The sequence below is a fragment of the Typopeltis vanoorti genome, chromosome 1, assembly GCF_054136105.1.
Source record: "Typopeltis vanoorti isolate ZY-2024b chromosome 1, IOZ_Tvanoo_1.0, whole genome shotgun sequence".
NCBI classification, from domain to species: Eukaryota; Metazoa; Arthropoda; class Arachnida; order Uropygi; family Thelyphonidae; genus Typopeltis; species Typopeltis vanoorti.
In genome coordinates this window covers 101,478,204-101,493,541 of record NC_143549.1, presented here as the reverse complement: position 1 = coordinate 101,493,541, position 15,338 = coordinate 101,478,204, and the positions used below count along the sequence as shown (strand labels likewise).

General features: G+C 34.8%; 1 protein-coding gene across 1 annotated transcript in view; it reads right to left on the bottom strand.

Moving 5' to 3' along the window:
* The window catches only part of LOC150110257 (dynein axonemal heavy chain 5-like), a 972,373-nt gene that overhangs the window by 619,518 nt on the left and 337,517 nt on the right, over positions 1 to 15,338 (bottom strand). The window contains exon 32 of the mRNA XM_090394637.1: positions 2,498 to 2,722. Within this exon, the coding sequence (XP_090250763.1) occupies positions 2,498 to 2,722 (225 nt within the window). The remainder of the gene's footprint in view (positions 1 to 2,497; positions 2,723 to 15,338) is intronic.

Below are 15,338 nucleotides of genomic sequence, written 5' to 3'. Positions count from 1 at the left end.
GGCTTGTTTTGGTATTCTTTCCATTTTCATTCTTTGAACATGTTCCATCCATTTATGTTTATATTTTTTAATTTTTTCTATTACTGATTCTTGGTTTAATTCTTTCATAATTTCTTCGTTTCTTTTGTGATCAAACAGAGTATACTTTGCAGTTTTTCGCATAAACTTCATTTCTGCTGTTATTAGTCTTTGTTTGTCTTTTTGTTTTATTGTCCAGATTTCACTTCCATACAATACGACTGGTAGGGCTAATGTATTGTATACTTTTGGTCTGCTTTGTTTTTGAACTAGGTTTGGTTTAAAAATAGAGTTACTTACACCTGTTATTTTTAAATATTTTGCAATTTTTTGGTTTATATCTTTTTCATTTTCATATATGATCATACATCCTAAGTAGTTAAATGAATTCACCTGTTCTAAGATCATGTTATCTATTACTATTTTAGTTCTTACTGGAACTTGTCCTTTAAAGGCCATAGTTTTTGATTTTTCTGTTGATATTATCATACCATAATCTTTGGCTATCTCATTTAGATCTAAAATAACTTTCTGTAAGTTATCTTCAGAATTTGTAATTATTACTTGGTCGTCGGCAAAAAGGAGTGTGTTTAAGTTCACAGTAAGAGAAAGTTTAATACCTCGATGGAAATTTTTATTCCATTTTATTATTATTTCATTTAGGTAAATATTAAAAAGAGTTGCTGAGAGGGGACAACCCTGTCGGACCCCTTGGTTTATCTCTCTCGTATATGATAGCTCATGATTTAATCGTATTTGTATTTGATTATTTTCATATACACTCATGATAGCTTTTAGGATATTATTTTGGATATTTAGGATATTATCCAATTTATACTGCCATAATTAAAATCGCTCATAATCCAAATTGTTTACATATTTCTTCATCACCACCCTCCACATTCCCTGGCCTATAGCAACATCCAACTAAATATGTCTTCTTGTCAACTTCCATGTTACACCACACTGCGTCATAACCAGTGCCATTATTTTCCTCTTTCATATCTACCTTATGTAGAGTTAATTCCCCTGCTATCATCAGCAGCACTCCCTCTTCCCTTTGGCTGTATCCTTCCATTTCAATTCCCGTTACGACATCATCTTCATTCACCATGTTTCACTTATTCCAATGATTTGGGGGAAAATAAACTCAATGACTTAAACCATTTCATCTCCCTTATTTCTGATACTTCTGACATTTGTAAACAAACACAGCAATTCATTTTTAGGTCTATAACCAGTAACTAACCAGTGGTTAGTTACTGGTTATAGACCTAAAAAGCCATTGGTTAGTTTTAATTTCCCTAACACAGCTGCCCTTGTCCAATCACCTTAATCACCACTTACCACATATCCACTCAGTCTCAACTTCCCAACCCATATTACAGGATACGCCATACATATTTTCACTACTATCAACATCCACTTTTCCTAGGCTATGTCTCCCTGTCCACCTGGACCCCCCCATTTCTGTTCTGCTTGCATCCCCATTCTCTCTTCTTCTCGCACACTATGATAATTTCAACTGCTAAGCACTTTTGTCTCTTCGATACCACTCTCCTGATCTTTCACTTCATTTCTTACTTTTGATCTCTTGCATGTAGCACACTTCTCTGCAAGGAGAAGGGTGTACAAACTGTATTCCCTTCTCTTTATGCAGCTCCGTTAGCATACCATTCATGATTCCAGCTCTTCATCTCAACTCATCATTGTCATACCTCGGCAATACATTGACAACCTTTCCCACTACACTGTTTTCTTTCACTCTTATCAATAACCTCCTGATATTCGCCCTTAGATACTCCTTATGTTCACTTAAATCATTTGTCCCATGACCATCACTAGTTCTCTTGCTTGTTTCCTCCTCATGTCCAAGCCTGAATTATCCTGTTCATTCTCCCTCCTGGATAGCAGACCTTATGGATTCTCTCATTATAATCCTCTAACTATGGAATCGCTATACACTTCTATACTGGAGTCACTCATCATATCTTTTATCCTTTTTTCTTTCATCCTATTCTTTTGTACACTTTCATTAGTTCCCACTAAATGTCTCATATTACTCCACATACTCCTCATTTAATTTTTAACAAATGTTTCATTAAATCTTGCATTCTGGCAATTTCACTGTCTGTCACTCTTGTAGCCTCGCAACCTCTCATTCTGCCATGTCACTAACTTTTGCTGCTACATTCTTGCATTTTTTCACTCCCTCAGTTTCACTAGCTTTTGTTTCATTTCTGTTTTTTTCATTTATCATATTTTATCTTTTCAGTCTGTTTCACATTCGTTGCCTTGAGGTCTAATAATATATCGCACTTCCTACAAATCCTAATTATAAAGAAGTGAAATTTAAAGTGAATTAATTCTGTTTCTTGACCATGAAAATTTATGTGGGTTTTTTAAAATACTTTTAGCAAAACAGGTTTTGTTTACTGTATTTTTTAAAAGAAATAAGAATATTAAAAGTAAATATTACCAAATTATCAAATATATCTCTTTGATGAACATGAATGGTAATAAGAGTTTCAAACTTGGTTCTCTCAAAAGCATCTAAATCAGCAGTTGTCTGATCAATGAGCACATTCAAAAGCTCGAGAAACATTTCATTAGTTTCAGGCATTACTCGTTTATCAGATGCAGCATTGCAAAGAGCATACTCAGAATCACGGGTCCAAATCATCTGAAGTCCAAGAATGCCAACCTAAGAAAAGTTTAAAAAGTAAGAAATATCAACATTTTATTATACGGTTATATGTGGAAAAATCTGAATTTGATACCAGTTATGCTATAATCTGTAATGGATTACATTTTTCTGTAATCAAAGTTTTATAAGCTTTTTAAAAAGTTAATTTATTTTAAAGCACGGGTTTTTTTTTTTTTTTTAATTTAAGCACTGAAATGTTAAGTTCTCCTTTTTTTTCTTCATCCCTTTCCTTATTATTATTATTTTTTTTTTGGTATAAGAAGAAAGTTCTTTGATGGCAAAGAACTTTTTTTTCATGCTACTGTGATGATACTTCCATGTCATGGCAGCAGCATTTTTTTTCATATCTAACATATACATGAAACATCACAAAATCCATAGCAAACAAAGGCCATATATGGGCAAGAAGATAAGAAGAATTTGTTTGTATTGTACTAGCATTATGCCATCATTGTACACCATATCACCATTCCTATGATGTTATGTATAGTTTTAATTCCATTTCATTTTTTTAAATTAAAAAAAAATACTTCCTAAAACTTCTATATTTTGGCAGAAGCATTATACTATTAATAAATCCCCTTTGTACTATTAATGTCAACATGCCTCTGGCCAAATTTTACTAGTCAGCACTTCAAAAGTTGCTAATGTTATCAACCTTCATTAGCACCTATTTTTTTTTTCCGTTACAATGTGTTTCTCACAGATTCTTCCTCATGATGTTCAACTGTTATTTTTTTTTCATGTTTTTGTAAGTTTAAATTTTATATATTCATATACATCAAGTGTGTACCTTATTAGGTAGATCCAGTGGTTAAATTCTAAATGAAGAAGCTCCGGGACCCTTAAAGTAAGGGTCATAAATGTGAGGCTATTGCTAGATAACTATCATTACAAACTCATTTTGTATTATCATGGTCATCTGAGCTATGTTTACATTTAAAGAAGGTACCAATGTACTTATCCATAGCTGAAATAGTAGGCCTACATAAACACAAAAATATTATACCATTTTCTTTGTGCTTCTCACTGCGAATCTGCTGTTCTATTGTTAGTTACTGACTGTTGCTAACCAGAAAAGACAAAATATTGCCATGAGTCTGTCAAAATTCCTCTACACTATGCTTCAATGATATATGCTTGTCAATCGCTGCATGATAATGCATTACAGGAAGCTCCAAATACTTCCCTGTCCCTTTCATCGTGTGTTTGTAATCAGGTGACTATTGATACTGACTTTATATACACATTCAAAACTGTAAACAATTATTGAATAATAACACAATAATGTAGGCATAATTACCGTAAAGGGAGAAAAGTCACAAAATAGAAAAATGTTCCGGATTCAGAGTACGGTGCATAAAAATGTTGTGGGGCTGGGTCCCAAAGGGCCCTGGCTGAATTTAACTACTGGGTAGATCCTATCATTAATACAGTGTCTACAGTACATACACTTTAATAGGTAAACCCTATCATTCATATACATAGTGTTTACAGTATATACACTTCAACAGGTAAACCATATCATTCATATAGACAGTGTCTATAGTACATACACTTCAATAGTTAGACCCAACTGAATTCAGTCCCCTCCCCTCTCCATCAGAGATAGTATCGGATTTCCAGGTTGTATTATATAAAGAAAGTGGACAGATATTGAGTGATCGTTGCACATATGTACAATTCGGTGGTGTAATGAGCCAACAGCATGACGTCTGTGATTTATGTCAATAGTGTAACTTGAATGAACAGAGTATAGGCAGTGTGGTAGGCAATTAAATACTCTGTATAAGTTATATGTATACACAGCTGAAAAATTATTTAATTAAGACAGATGAACTACAAATATTTTGATTCATGTATCATTGATCATCATCAGTGAAATACAGTTTGAAATTAAAAACTTGAAGAATGAAGGCGTATGGAGAATGAAATTTCTCTATATGTACATAGCCAGACCAGGTAACAACAATGTTAGGATCAAATGAATGTGCATGTGAGTGACAAAAAAAAAAAAAAAAAAAAAAAAAATGAAGCATATGTATATATGTAATTAAATCTTATATAATTCAACAGTATAGTTCTTAATAATAATTTCCCCGATTTTTGGCATGGTGAGTCCATCGTTAAAATTTAGATTTGGGCAATGCAGAAGTATTTCAGAATTTTCTTTAAAGAGACGATCATATTTATGAGAACTTCTTGGCATCATTCCAAAGAATCCTAGCTAGTATTAGAATCATGTTGTTCTGCTATACTCAAATTGTTCTGTTTCTTGGAGGAAATATAGGACTGATATTCACAAAGGCATATAAAAACAGGTCAGCCTGTTTTACCAACATAGAATAGCTTGCTACAATTCAGTCCCATGCAACTGCATGGGAATAAATAGACTCCAGGTAGCAGAAAAGATGAAATTAATATTTTTTTTGAGATGGCATCATAGAGATAATTGAATTTACACAGGCTTAAAAGTTGTGGAAATATAGCAGTTTCTTTAATTGTAGAAATTTCTTTTTGAAGTAGATCAGATGAAGAGCAGATAATATAAGCTCTGGAAAGAAGGCAAAAGGAATTAGCCATGCAAGCTAAAGAGAATTCCAAACAGTTTTTTCGATGTGCTGCAAGTAAAAGAAAAAATGTATATACGGTAGAATTATTTTAAAGAATGCTGATGGTAGGGAGGTAACTGAATCAGTTGATATAGTGAAATTACTGAGCAAGCACTTTGCAAAAGAATATCATCCAGGTGGTGATATTGCAGGAATGAAGGAACCAATGGCTTATACAGGAATTGTGGTGAATGAAGTGGAGGTGAATAGTCCATTACAAAACCTTAATGTGAATACATCTGTGGGATTGGATGGTATACCAGCTACCAGCTCGGGTCTTACGTGAAGTGGCTAAAGAATTGTCAGTGCCCTTCACCATTTTGTTTATTTTGAGTCTTAGGTCTGGGTTAGTCCAAAGGGGGCGGAAAGAGGGGAAAATAGTTCCACTGCATAAAGGAGGTTCCAAGACTGCTGTTGCAAATTACCGATCAGCAGGAGTCGTTGTCAAGGTCTTGACGAAAGTAGTCAAGAGAAAAATACAGGAATGGATAGATGAAGATGAATATGAGGGACAGCATGGTTTTGTGAAGGGTAGATCATGCCTCAGTAACTTGCTCATGTTTTATAACAGAATAACGGCTGAACTAGATAAGGATAATGGGTTTACAGTGATACTGCTTGACCTTGCTAAGGCCTTTGACAGGATACCACATGGAATTCTAATCAGTACACTGCAGCATATGGGAATGGATATAGGGTTGGTGAGATGGATAGCTGGGTGGTTGATGGAGAGATATCAAAGAGTAGTTTATTCAGGAGTAGAGTCCAAAAAACGGCCTGTGACTAGTGGTGTGCCACAGGGTTCTGTTCTTGGACCACTGCTGTTTAATCTGTTCATTAACGATATAGGGAAGGGTCTAAGTGGGACAGTTCATTTGTTTGCTGATGATGCAAAGTTAGGTAGAGCAATAGTGAATGCACATGATGTCAAAACTTTGCAGGATGATTTGAATAGATTGGAGGACTGGGCTAAGGAGAATGGATGTCAATTTAATGTGGCAAAATGTAAGGTTATGCATTTTGGGGTGAAAAGATTAGCAGCAATATACCACATTGGTGGAAACGTACTCCAGGAGATTGACGAGGCCAGGGATTTGGGAGTGTTGATGGAATCAACACTCCCAAATCCCTGGCCTCGGTGAAAAAGTGGCTAAATCAGCTCATCAGATCACTTGGTTGCTGAAGAATACTTTGACGTGCAGAGACAAGCAAGTTATTGTTCCTCTGTATCGAGCCTTGATAAGACCCCATCTTGATTACTGTGCCCAGATTTGGGTGCCAGGGTTTCTTCTTGGTGGGGAGAAGGTGGAGAGGATCCAGAGGCGAGTGACCAAGATGATACCAGGTCTATGGAATGAATCTTATGAGAACAGGTTGAAGATCTGTCGGTTGCAGAAATTGGTTGATAGGCAAAAAAGGGGTGATATAATTGAGACATTCAAATTACTGAAAGGTTTCTATAAGATTAATTCAGAGGATATTTTTAGTAACAGGACTGGTGATGGGAGGACTAGGGGGCCATCCTTGGAAACTGGGCAAGAGTGTAGTTAGCAAGGGTGTTAGTGCTAGGTTTTTTTACTTGGAGAGTGGTAAATGAGTGGAATAAGCTGCCATAGTCTGTTGTGATGATAGATACTGTGTGAATGTTTATTAGTTGTTATTGACATGATGTTTAGGGCCTCCCTCGATGAGTCTAAGGACTCCTTGGAGTTGCCGTAATAATAATAATAATATTTTTGTGAGGGATTGTGAACCAAAGTCTGATGGATACATCGACCTGAATGAAAGATTTGTGAAAATTAGTTCTATTTGGAAAGATGTTCTATTTGATTCAAGTTCTGTAGTGAAATTGATTTTGTGATGAATGTGACTAATTTTTTAAGAAAGCATCTAGTTGTTAAAAACTAGACACTTTCCAAACAACAGATATCACCTTATAGTGAAGATATACTGAAGGTTTCAGATTAATCATTACAATTTTTTTTTCTAGTTGTTCTATATAGAAGTTAGCAATGATGGGAGATATTGAAGAGCCTATCACAATATTTTTGATTTGTTGATTGAAGCTTTTGATTCCAGTATGACTGATGAACTTAAAGAGGTCTAGAATATCCAATGGAAACTTAGATGATAAGGATGTCAGCTAGGGGAACATTTGTAAAAAAAAGTGAAGCTATGTCAAAGCTTATTAGCAAACCTATGGAGTGAAGTTTCGAATCTGTAATTTTTGATATAAAGTCAGTTGTATTTTTAATATAAGAAAAGGAATGCCCAGTTAAGAGAAAGAGGAGATTTGAAAGAAATCTCAAAATTTTGTATGTAGGGCTACCTATGCAATCAATAATTGGACAAAGATGATCCTGGTTTATCCAACTTGAGTAAGCCATAAATTCTAGGTCATCTTGCACAGTATGCTTTTAGTTTTTGAACTGTATCTGAATCAAGCAAAAATACATCATCTAATAAACAATTAAGTTTGTTTAGTTGGCTCTTGGTGGAGTCTCTGCTGATTAACAAGTAGGAATAACAGTAGCATTACCTTTGTCTACTTTGGTTATAAGATTTTTATTTTTCTGAAGATCACATAGGATTTTCAATCCTGCAATTGGAATATTTGTTGATGAAAGTTTAGGATTATGAATAATTTTGGCAGCTAAAAAACCATAATTGATTTCTATCATTATATGTCAAATGAGAGATGTTATGTTCAAAATAATGCCTAATATTGAATATTATGCAAAATTCCACACGTATCTGTGGAATGAGATGGAATGAGCTATTTATAACAGGGGATCTGCTGAAGTCTGACAAAGCAACTATGAGATTCCTGAGTGAGGATTGTGTAGACAGAATCGAGCACCTCATGGAGTTTATGATCCTGAGGATCTGATCAATATTCTGTGTTCCAGGGAGTTAAGGACTCATTGAAGGAAGTTATATATCAACTAAACCAGCTGTCATAACTTCTCTTAAACTCCTCATTCACACTAGATGTGCTCACTACTTCATCAGGCAAACTATTACATTCATTGCTCTGAAAGGAAAATCTAGCTCTGACCACTCTTTTAACATAACACAAACTTAACTCCCATGGATGCTCCTTTTCCTCTCCTAAGTTATCAAACAATGAAAACTTTCATCAACTAATATCCTATAACACACTTTCAGAAGATTATAGAACTCAAGCAATTCATCCCTCTTTCTTCTGTTTAACAGTGTCTACAATCTGCATACTTTTGATTTGTCTTTCTTGTAGTCTATGTTTCCATAAGCCTTATATCATCTTTGTAACTTCCTTGTACCAAAGGCAGATATAAGGAGGTTATTGACAAGAGTAAAAGATAATAGTCTATTGGGAAAGGCTGTCAGTGTGTTGCTGAGGTATGACAATGATAAGTTGAGAGAAAGAGCCAGTATCATGAATGATATACTGAAAGAGCTGAGTGAGCAGAAGGGAGTGCAGTTTGTGGATGTATTGCATATATATCTGAGGGAAGAATGGAATTATATGGGTATGACAGATTGCATTTGAATATCTCTGGAGTGAGAGAACCTAAGAAACAGTTGCTAGAAGGAAGTACAGTGTATGTGTGTGCGTGTGCGTGTGTGAACGTGCGTGCGTGATGAAAACAAGAGATCAGAAGTAAATGGCGAAATGAAAGATAAGGAGAGTGGTTCAGAAGAGACTGAAGTGCTTGGCAATGGAAATAGTAGTAGTGTCAGAGATGTAGAAAGAATGGGAAAACAGGGAGAAATGGCATATGGAGAATGGACATTAGAAGTAGTAGTAGTACATCTATGTATGGATATGATCAGCATAGAAATGGAATAGATTGGAATGCAAGTGGAGTAGTTGAGACTAAGAGGATATAAGGGGTTAGCACTGATAAAGATGATTTTGCAAAGATGAAATCACAACCAACACAAGTGGCTTGAGTAGGACTGGTTATAGACCTAAAAGTGAACTACCGTATTTATTTACAAATGTCAGGAGTATCAGAAACAAGAGAGATGAAATTGTTTCGCTTATTGAGTTAATTCACACCAAAATTATTGGAATAAGTGAAACATAGTTGAATAAAGATGATAGCCCTAACAGGAATAGAAATGGAAGGGTACAGTCTTTTTTGTGAGGAGAAAAAGGACAAGAAGGGATGGGGAGTGCTACTGATGATAGCAGGGGAATTATATCCACATAAGGTAGACATTCAAGAGGGAAAGAATTGCAATGGTATTGAGGTAATGTGGTAGGAGGTGGAATTGGAAGGAAGAAATGTTTAGTTAGATTTTGCAATAGGTCAGGGAATGTGGAGGGAGGTGATAAAGAAATGTATAAGCAACTTGAGTTAGTGAACAAGACAAGGGTGATTATTATGGGTGATTTTAACCATGGTAGTATAAACTGGAATGAAGAGATAGCATTTGGGAATAAGGAAAATGAATTTCTTGAGTTCTTGAGATAACTCTCTCCTATGTAAAGGAAGGCACACGAGGATCAAGAGTTTTAGATCTGGTCATTTCATCCAAAGGTGTAATTGTGAGAAGGTTTTGCATTTCCTTCCAGCTGGTGAGAGTGATCATGAAATGATCATCTGGGTTATGGTTAGCCATATTGCAGACTTCTGTGAGGAAAAGATATATGTGGAAGGCTGGTGATTATGACAAGCTTAGAAAATAGATTGGAGTTATAGTGTGAAATGAGGAGTTCAGTGGTAATGATGTGCATGCTTGAAAATTGACAAAGAAATATATAACGGAATATATATATTCTGAAGGTCAAAAGGATGAATAAAGTAGGTGTAAAATAGATGAATGAGGGGATTAAGCATGAAATCTGGAAGAAGGCACTTTGGATGCAGCACAATATGAATAATGGTAATAATCAGTTGCATGAAGGGTATAAAGAGCAGGCCAGGAGAGTGACTTGGTAAGGACAAAAAAAGTGCAGTAAGAGCAGAAATTAGCACATCAGGCCAAAAAAATCCTCATGAGTTTTTCTGATATGTGGCAAGTAGAAAGAAGAAGAAGAAGAATGATGATTATGGTAAGATATTAATGGAAAAGTGGGAGATTGGTAACTGCTGCAGAGGACATAGTCGAGGTATTCAGTGAGCAGTTGATCAAGATATTTTTTCCTGCGGTTATGAGAGAAGACTAAGTGGTGAGTAAGCAAGAGGTATATAATGAGTTAAGTAATCTAGATGTCAATAACACAATAGGATTTGATAGCATATCAACATGTCTCGAGGGAATGTTCCAAAGAGTCATAATCAGCTTTAGCCTATCTGTTTAACAAGAGTCTTGCAGCAACACATGTTCCAAAGGAGTGGTCTTCTTCTTCTTCTTGAGTATTCTGCAACTGAGCAGGTTCTTCTCTTAGTAGCAAAAACTTTCCTTCCACTCTCTTCTGTTCTGAGCCTTCTCTTTCAAGGTTGTGTACTTGTCTCCATTCAGCATGTCATCTAGCATTGTTTTCCTCAATCTTTCTCTGGGTCTTTTTCCATCTATTTTTTCCTTCAATGGCATCTCTGATGATTCCATTCCCTCTCAGAATATGTCTGATCCAGTTTCTCTTTCTTATTTTTATCCTCCTAAACAGACTTCTTTCTTCTTCTACTCTTTTTAAGACCTCTTCATTAGTTATTTTATCTGTCCATTTGATTTTTTCCATCATTCTCCAAATCCACATCTCAAAGCTTTCCAAAATCTTAATTTCTTCTTTCTTCAATGTCCAAGTTTCAGCTGCATAGAGGGCAACACTCCACATATAACATTTTATTAGTCTTTTCTTTAGGTTTCTATCCATTTTATTTCTGAATAAATTCCATTTTCTACTAAAGGCATTTCTTCCCATCGCTATTCTTGCTTTTACGTCACTTTTACATCTTCCATTACTGCTAATCACACTTCCTAGATATTTCAATGTCGTTACTCATTCAATTTTTCCCCATTTATTCTGATATCCATATTTGCCTCTTTCCTTGCTATTTTCATTACCTTTGTTTTTCTTATGTTAATTTTCATTCCATAATTGATACAGAATTCCAGTAATCTGTTCAACAGATGTTGTAGTCCTGTTTCAGTATTTGATAACAATGCCTTGTCATCTGCATATCTTATTGCAAATGTCTACTTTCAATCGTTATTCCTTCTTCCAAATTCTCCAGTGCTTCTTTTAACATTGCTTCGGAATACATGTTAAACAAAATTGGTGTTTAACATATATTCCGAATATATGTTAAACTCCTTACTCCTTGTCCAATGATACCTGGTTCTGTTGTACCATATATGTTTCTCAAGATGGCAGTTGTCCCATATATAGCGAAATAATTAGCCTTCTTTCCAATCTATACCAATCTTTTCCATTACTTCCACCATCTTATCCCATTTTACAAAGTCAAAAGCTTTTTCTAAATCTATATAACAGATATTAACTTCTTTATTCACTTTCAGACTTTTTTTTCACTTACTATTCTTAACAGTCCAATTGCATCTCTTGTTCCCCTACCCTTCCTGAAACCAAACTGATCTTCTCCAAGAAATTCTTCCACCTTAGATGCAATTCTTCACGTTAAGATTCTCATAAGTATTTTTGATGTATGAGAAATGAGGCTTATTGTTCTAAATCCTTGCAGTTCACTGCATTACTTTTCTTTGGTATAGGTATAAATATTAAGGTCATAAAATCTTTTGGTAATTCTCCTTTGTTATAAATTAAATTTATTATTTTCATTATTTCTTCAGTTCCTTTCTTCTGAAGTAGTTTCAGGAATTCTGCAGGTATTTCATCTATTCCAAAGCCTTTCCACATTTTAGTTTTTTAATGGCCATTTCTACTTCTGTCTTCAAAATCTCTGGGCCTAGATCATCTTCATTTACCTTCTTTATATCTTCTAATGGCAACACATTTGGTCTATTTTCCTTGTCATATAGATATTCAATGTATTCCTTCCATCTCATTAAGATTTCATCTTCTTCAGTTATGATTTCTCCATTCTTATTTTCTATGCCTCTAGCTCAGATTCCATTTCTCTTGTGATTTATGCTTCTTGATTTTTCATACAAAAGATCATACCTTCCCAGTCTCTCATAATTTTCCATTTCTTCACATTGTTTTCCAATCTTCTCTACTTCTTTCTGCTTCCTTCCTCAATTTGTCATTCAGGGTTCTATATTGTATTTTCCCTTCTGGGGTGTCTTTATTTTTCCATTTTCTTCTTTCTTCCATTAGAGAAATCATCTCATTAGTTATCCAAGGTTTTTTTTATCTTTTACTCTTTATTTTATTTTATCTTTAAGTTGTTCCCATTTCTTTTCTGGATCTTCAGTTTTAACACAACTTGTTTCCTCTAATTCTTTCTCCAATCTATTTCCAAATTCCTTGGTATTTTTTAATTTCTCTAAGTTTCATTTTTCCTTTTTATAGCTTCTTTTATTTTCTTTAGTTTCACATTTATTTCCATGAATAGTAGGTTGCGGTCAGAGTAAATATCAGCTCCAGGATATGTGCATGCATTTTTTACACTATTCTTGTATCTTTGCTTTACTATAATGTAATCAATTTGATACCTTTCGGTACCTCCTAGTTTTTTCCATGTGTATAGTCTTCTCTTAGATTTTTTAAACCAAGTATTCGTAATTATCAGCTTATTTTCTTTACAGAATTCTACTAATCATTCCCCCCTCTCTCATTTCTATTACCTAGTCCGTATCTTCCTACTACACTCTCATCATCTTCTTTCTCCCAAGAAAAGACTATATGATTATAATGGGAGATTCCAGTCTCCTATTATAATCATATAGTCTTTTCTTTTTTCTTCCTTAATTAGTTCTTGTAATTGTTTGTACATTTCCTCTATTTCCTCATCTGAATGGTCATGGCATATATACCTGCATTATTGTTATGTCCACAGGTTCAGCCTTCAATTTTACCACCATAATCCTGTCATTCAGATATTTTATGCTAATGATGCTCTTTGCTCTTCTTTTATTAAAAACAAGTACAACTCCTTTTTATCTCGACCTGAGTAAATTACTCTTACTTTGTCACTATAAAAATCACCTATTCCTTCCCATCTGATTTCACAAAGCCCTATGATATCAATTTTTCCTTTGTCCATTTCTTGTTTGAGATTTTCTAATTTTCCACATCTGTTCATTGTTCTCACAGCCATGTTACAACATGGAATGTTCACTTTAGTTTTTTACCAAGGCTTTTAATAGATTGTAACACACACACACACACACACACAGACGTTGGTAGCTAAACTGGAGCAAATGGGTTGGGGGAGGAAAGCACTGTCTAGAAAGAAGAAAGTCACTAGTAATGTGACACAATGGGTCTGTTTTGGGACTATTGTTATTTAATTTGTATATTTCTCTGTGTTGTTTTTGATCACTTCTTAAATATTTCAACTGAAATTTTATATTGGCTTTATTAGTTGACCAGATATTTGGAAAATATATAGGAATTATCTACGAGTTTCACCAGCATTACTGTCTGGCTTCTTCAGGACATGATGATACATGGATGTTATGCATTGTTTTAATTTATTTGACTGTGTTACTCCATTCTTCTTTTTTACCAGTAAACACCGTTACACATGTCCTGAAGAAGCCAGACAGTAATGCTGGTGAAACTTGTAGACAATTCTTATATATTTTACAAATATTTGGTCAACTAATAAAGCCAATATAAAATTTCAGTTGCAATAATTTGCATACTATTTACATTGGGACAGTTTGAACTGGTGATATAGAACTGTTGGCAGATAATGCAATACTGGGGTGAGTGATGAGGACTCAGGCATGTGTTGTGGCCTTGCAAGAGGAGTTAAATAGATTGTATGAGTGGGCAACATTATGGAATGGTCAACTGTGTGTTACATAAATGTAAGGTTCTGAAATTTGGTAGGCGACAACGTAATGCAAAGTATACACTTGGTGGGGAATTCATGAGGAAGATAAGATACCTTGGAGCAGTGGAAGATCCGAAGTTCAGACGTCACGCTGCATAAGTTGTTAAGAAATCACATCAGATTATGCAAAAATCTCCTTTCAGGCCCTTCCCAATACTGTTAATGTACAGATTGAAAAACAACGATCTGAGAACTGATTCCTGGGAATACATCAAACAGTCATCTTAAATTTGACAGATTCACATTCCCTATATATCACTGATACCTGTCTGTCAGTTACCCGCATATCCAAGCCAATATCTTATATTCCAATCCCATATTCTTCAGTTTATGCAACACCTTTCATGTGGAATTCTATCAAATGCCTTAGCAAAATTCAACAGTATCATAGTGTATTCATTTCCATTATCCAACTTAGCTGTTACATTCTTATAAAATAAGAACAAGTTGTTCAGACATGACCTCTATTTAGTAAACTTATGTTAGTCTTTGCCAAGTATAGCTTGTCTGTCTGTCTGTCTGTCTGTTCATCTCTAAGTTCTTAAAAAATTCTCTAAATTCTTCACAATTACTCCAAAAATACTATTAAGTTCACAGAAGTTTTTGCACCAGCTATCACCTTTTATTCCCGTATAAGGTATAGGGTGAGGCCCTAACTAACTTTTGAAGAGTGAGTGGGCAGTTCAAATGGGAATGTATGATATTCCCATTCCTGTGAATTGGAATATTATACATTCTTACCATTCCTGTGAGATCTTTCCCTAGATGAGACCCAAATTACACAAACATGCCAGCTAAGTCAGTTTGGCTGAAGGTTCGACTAGCATATGCTCTGTTAACCAATCTGTCCCTATTTCTGAATTGTTTATCCAGATTAGTCAGCAGTTTCAGAACCTCCTTTTCATATACTTCTGTCTGTTCATTCAACATAGTTGGTAGTCCTTTGTACTATGCTGCCTAATGAAGTTGATAATTCTTAGTGACATGAGCACTCATTATTTGAACAATCACATCTGCTTCCAGCACAAAGGTACTGTCTACACTCACTAAAAGTACTCTTCCACATTCATTCTCTCTTTTACT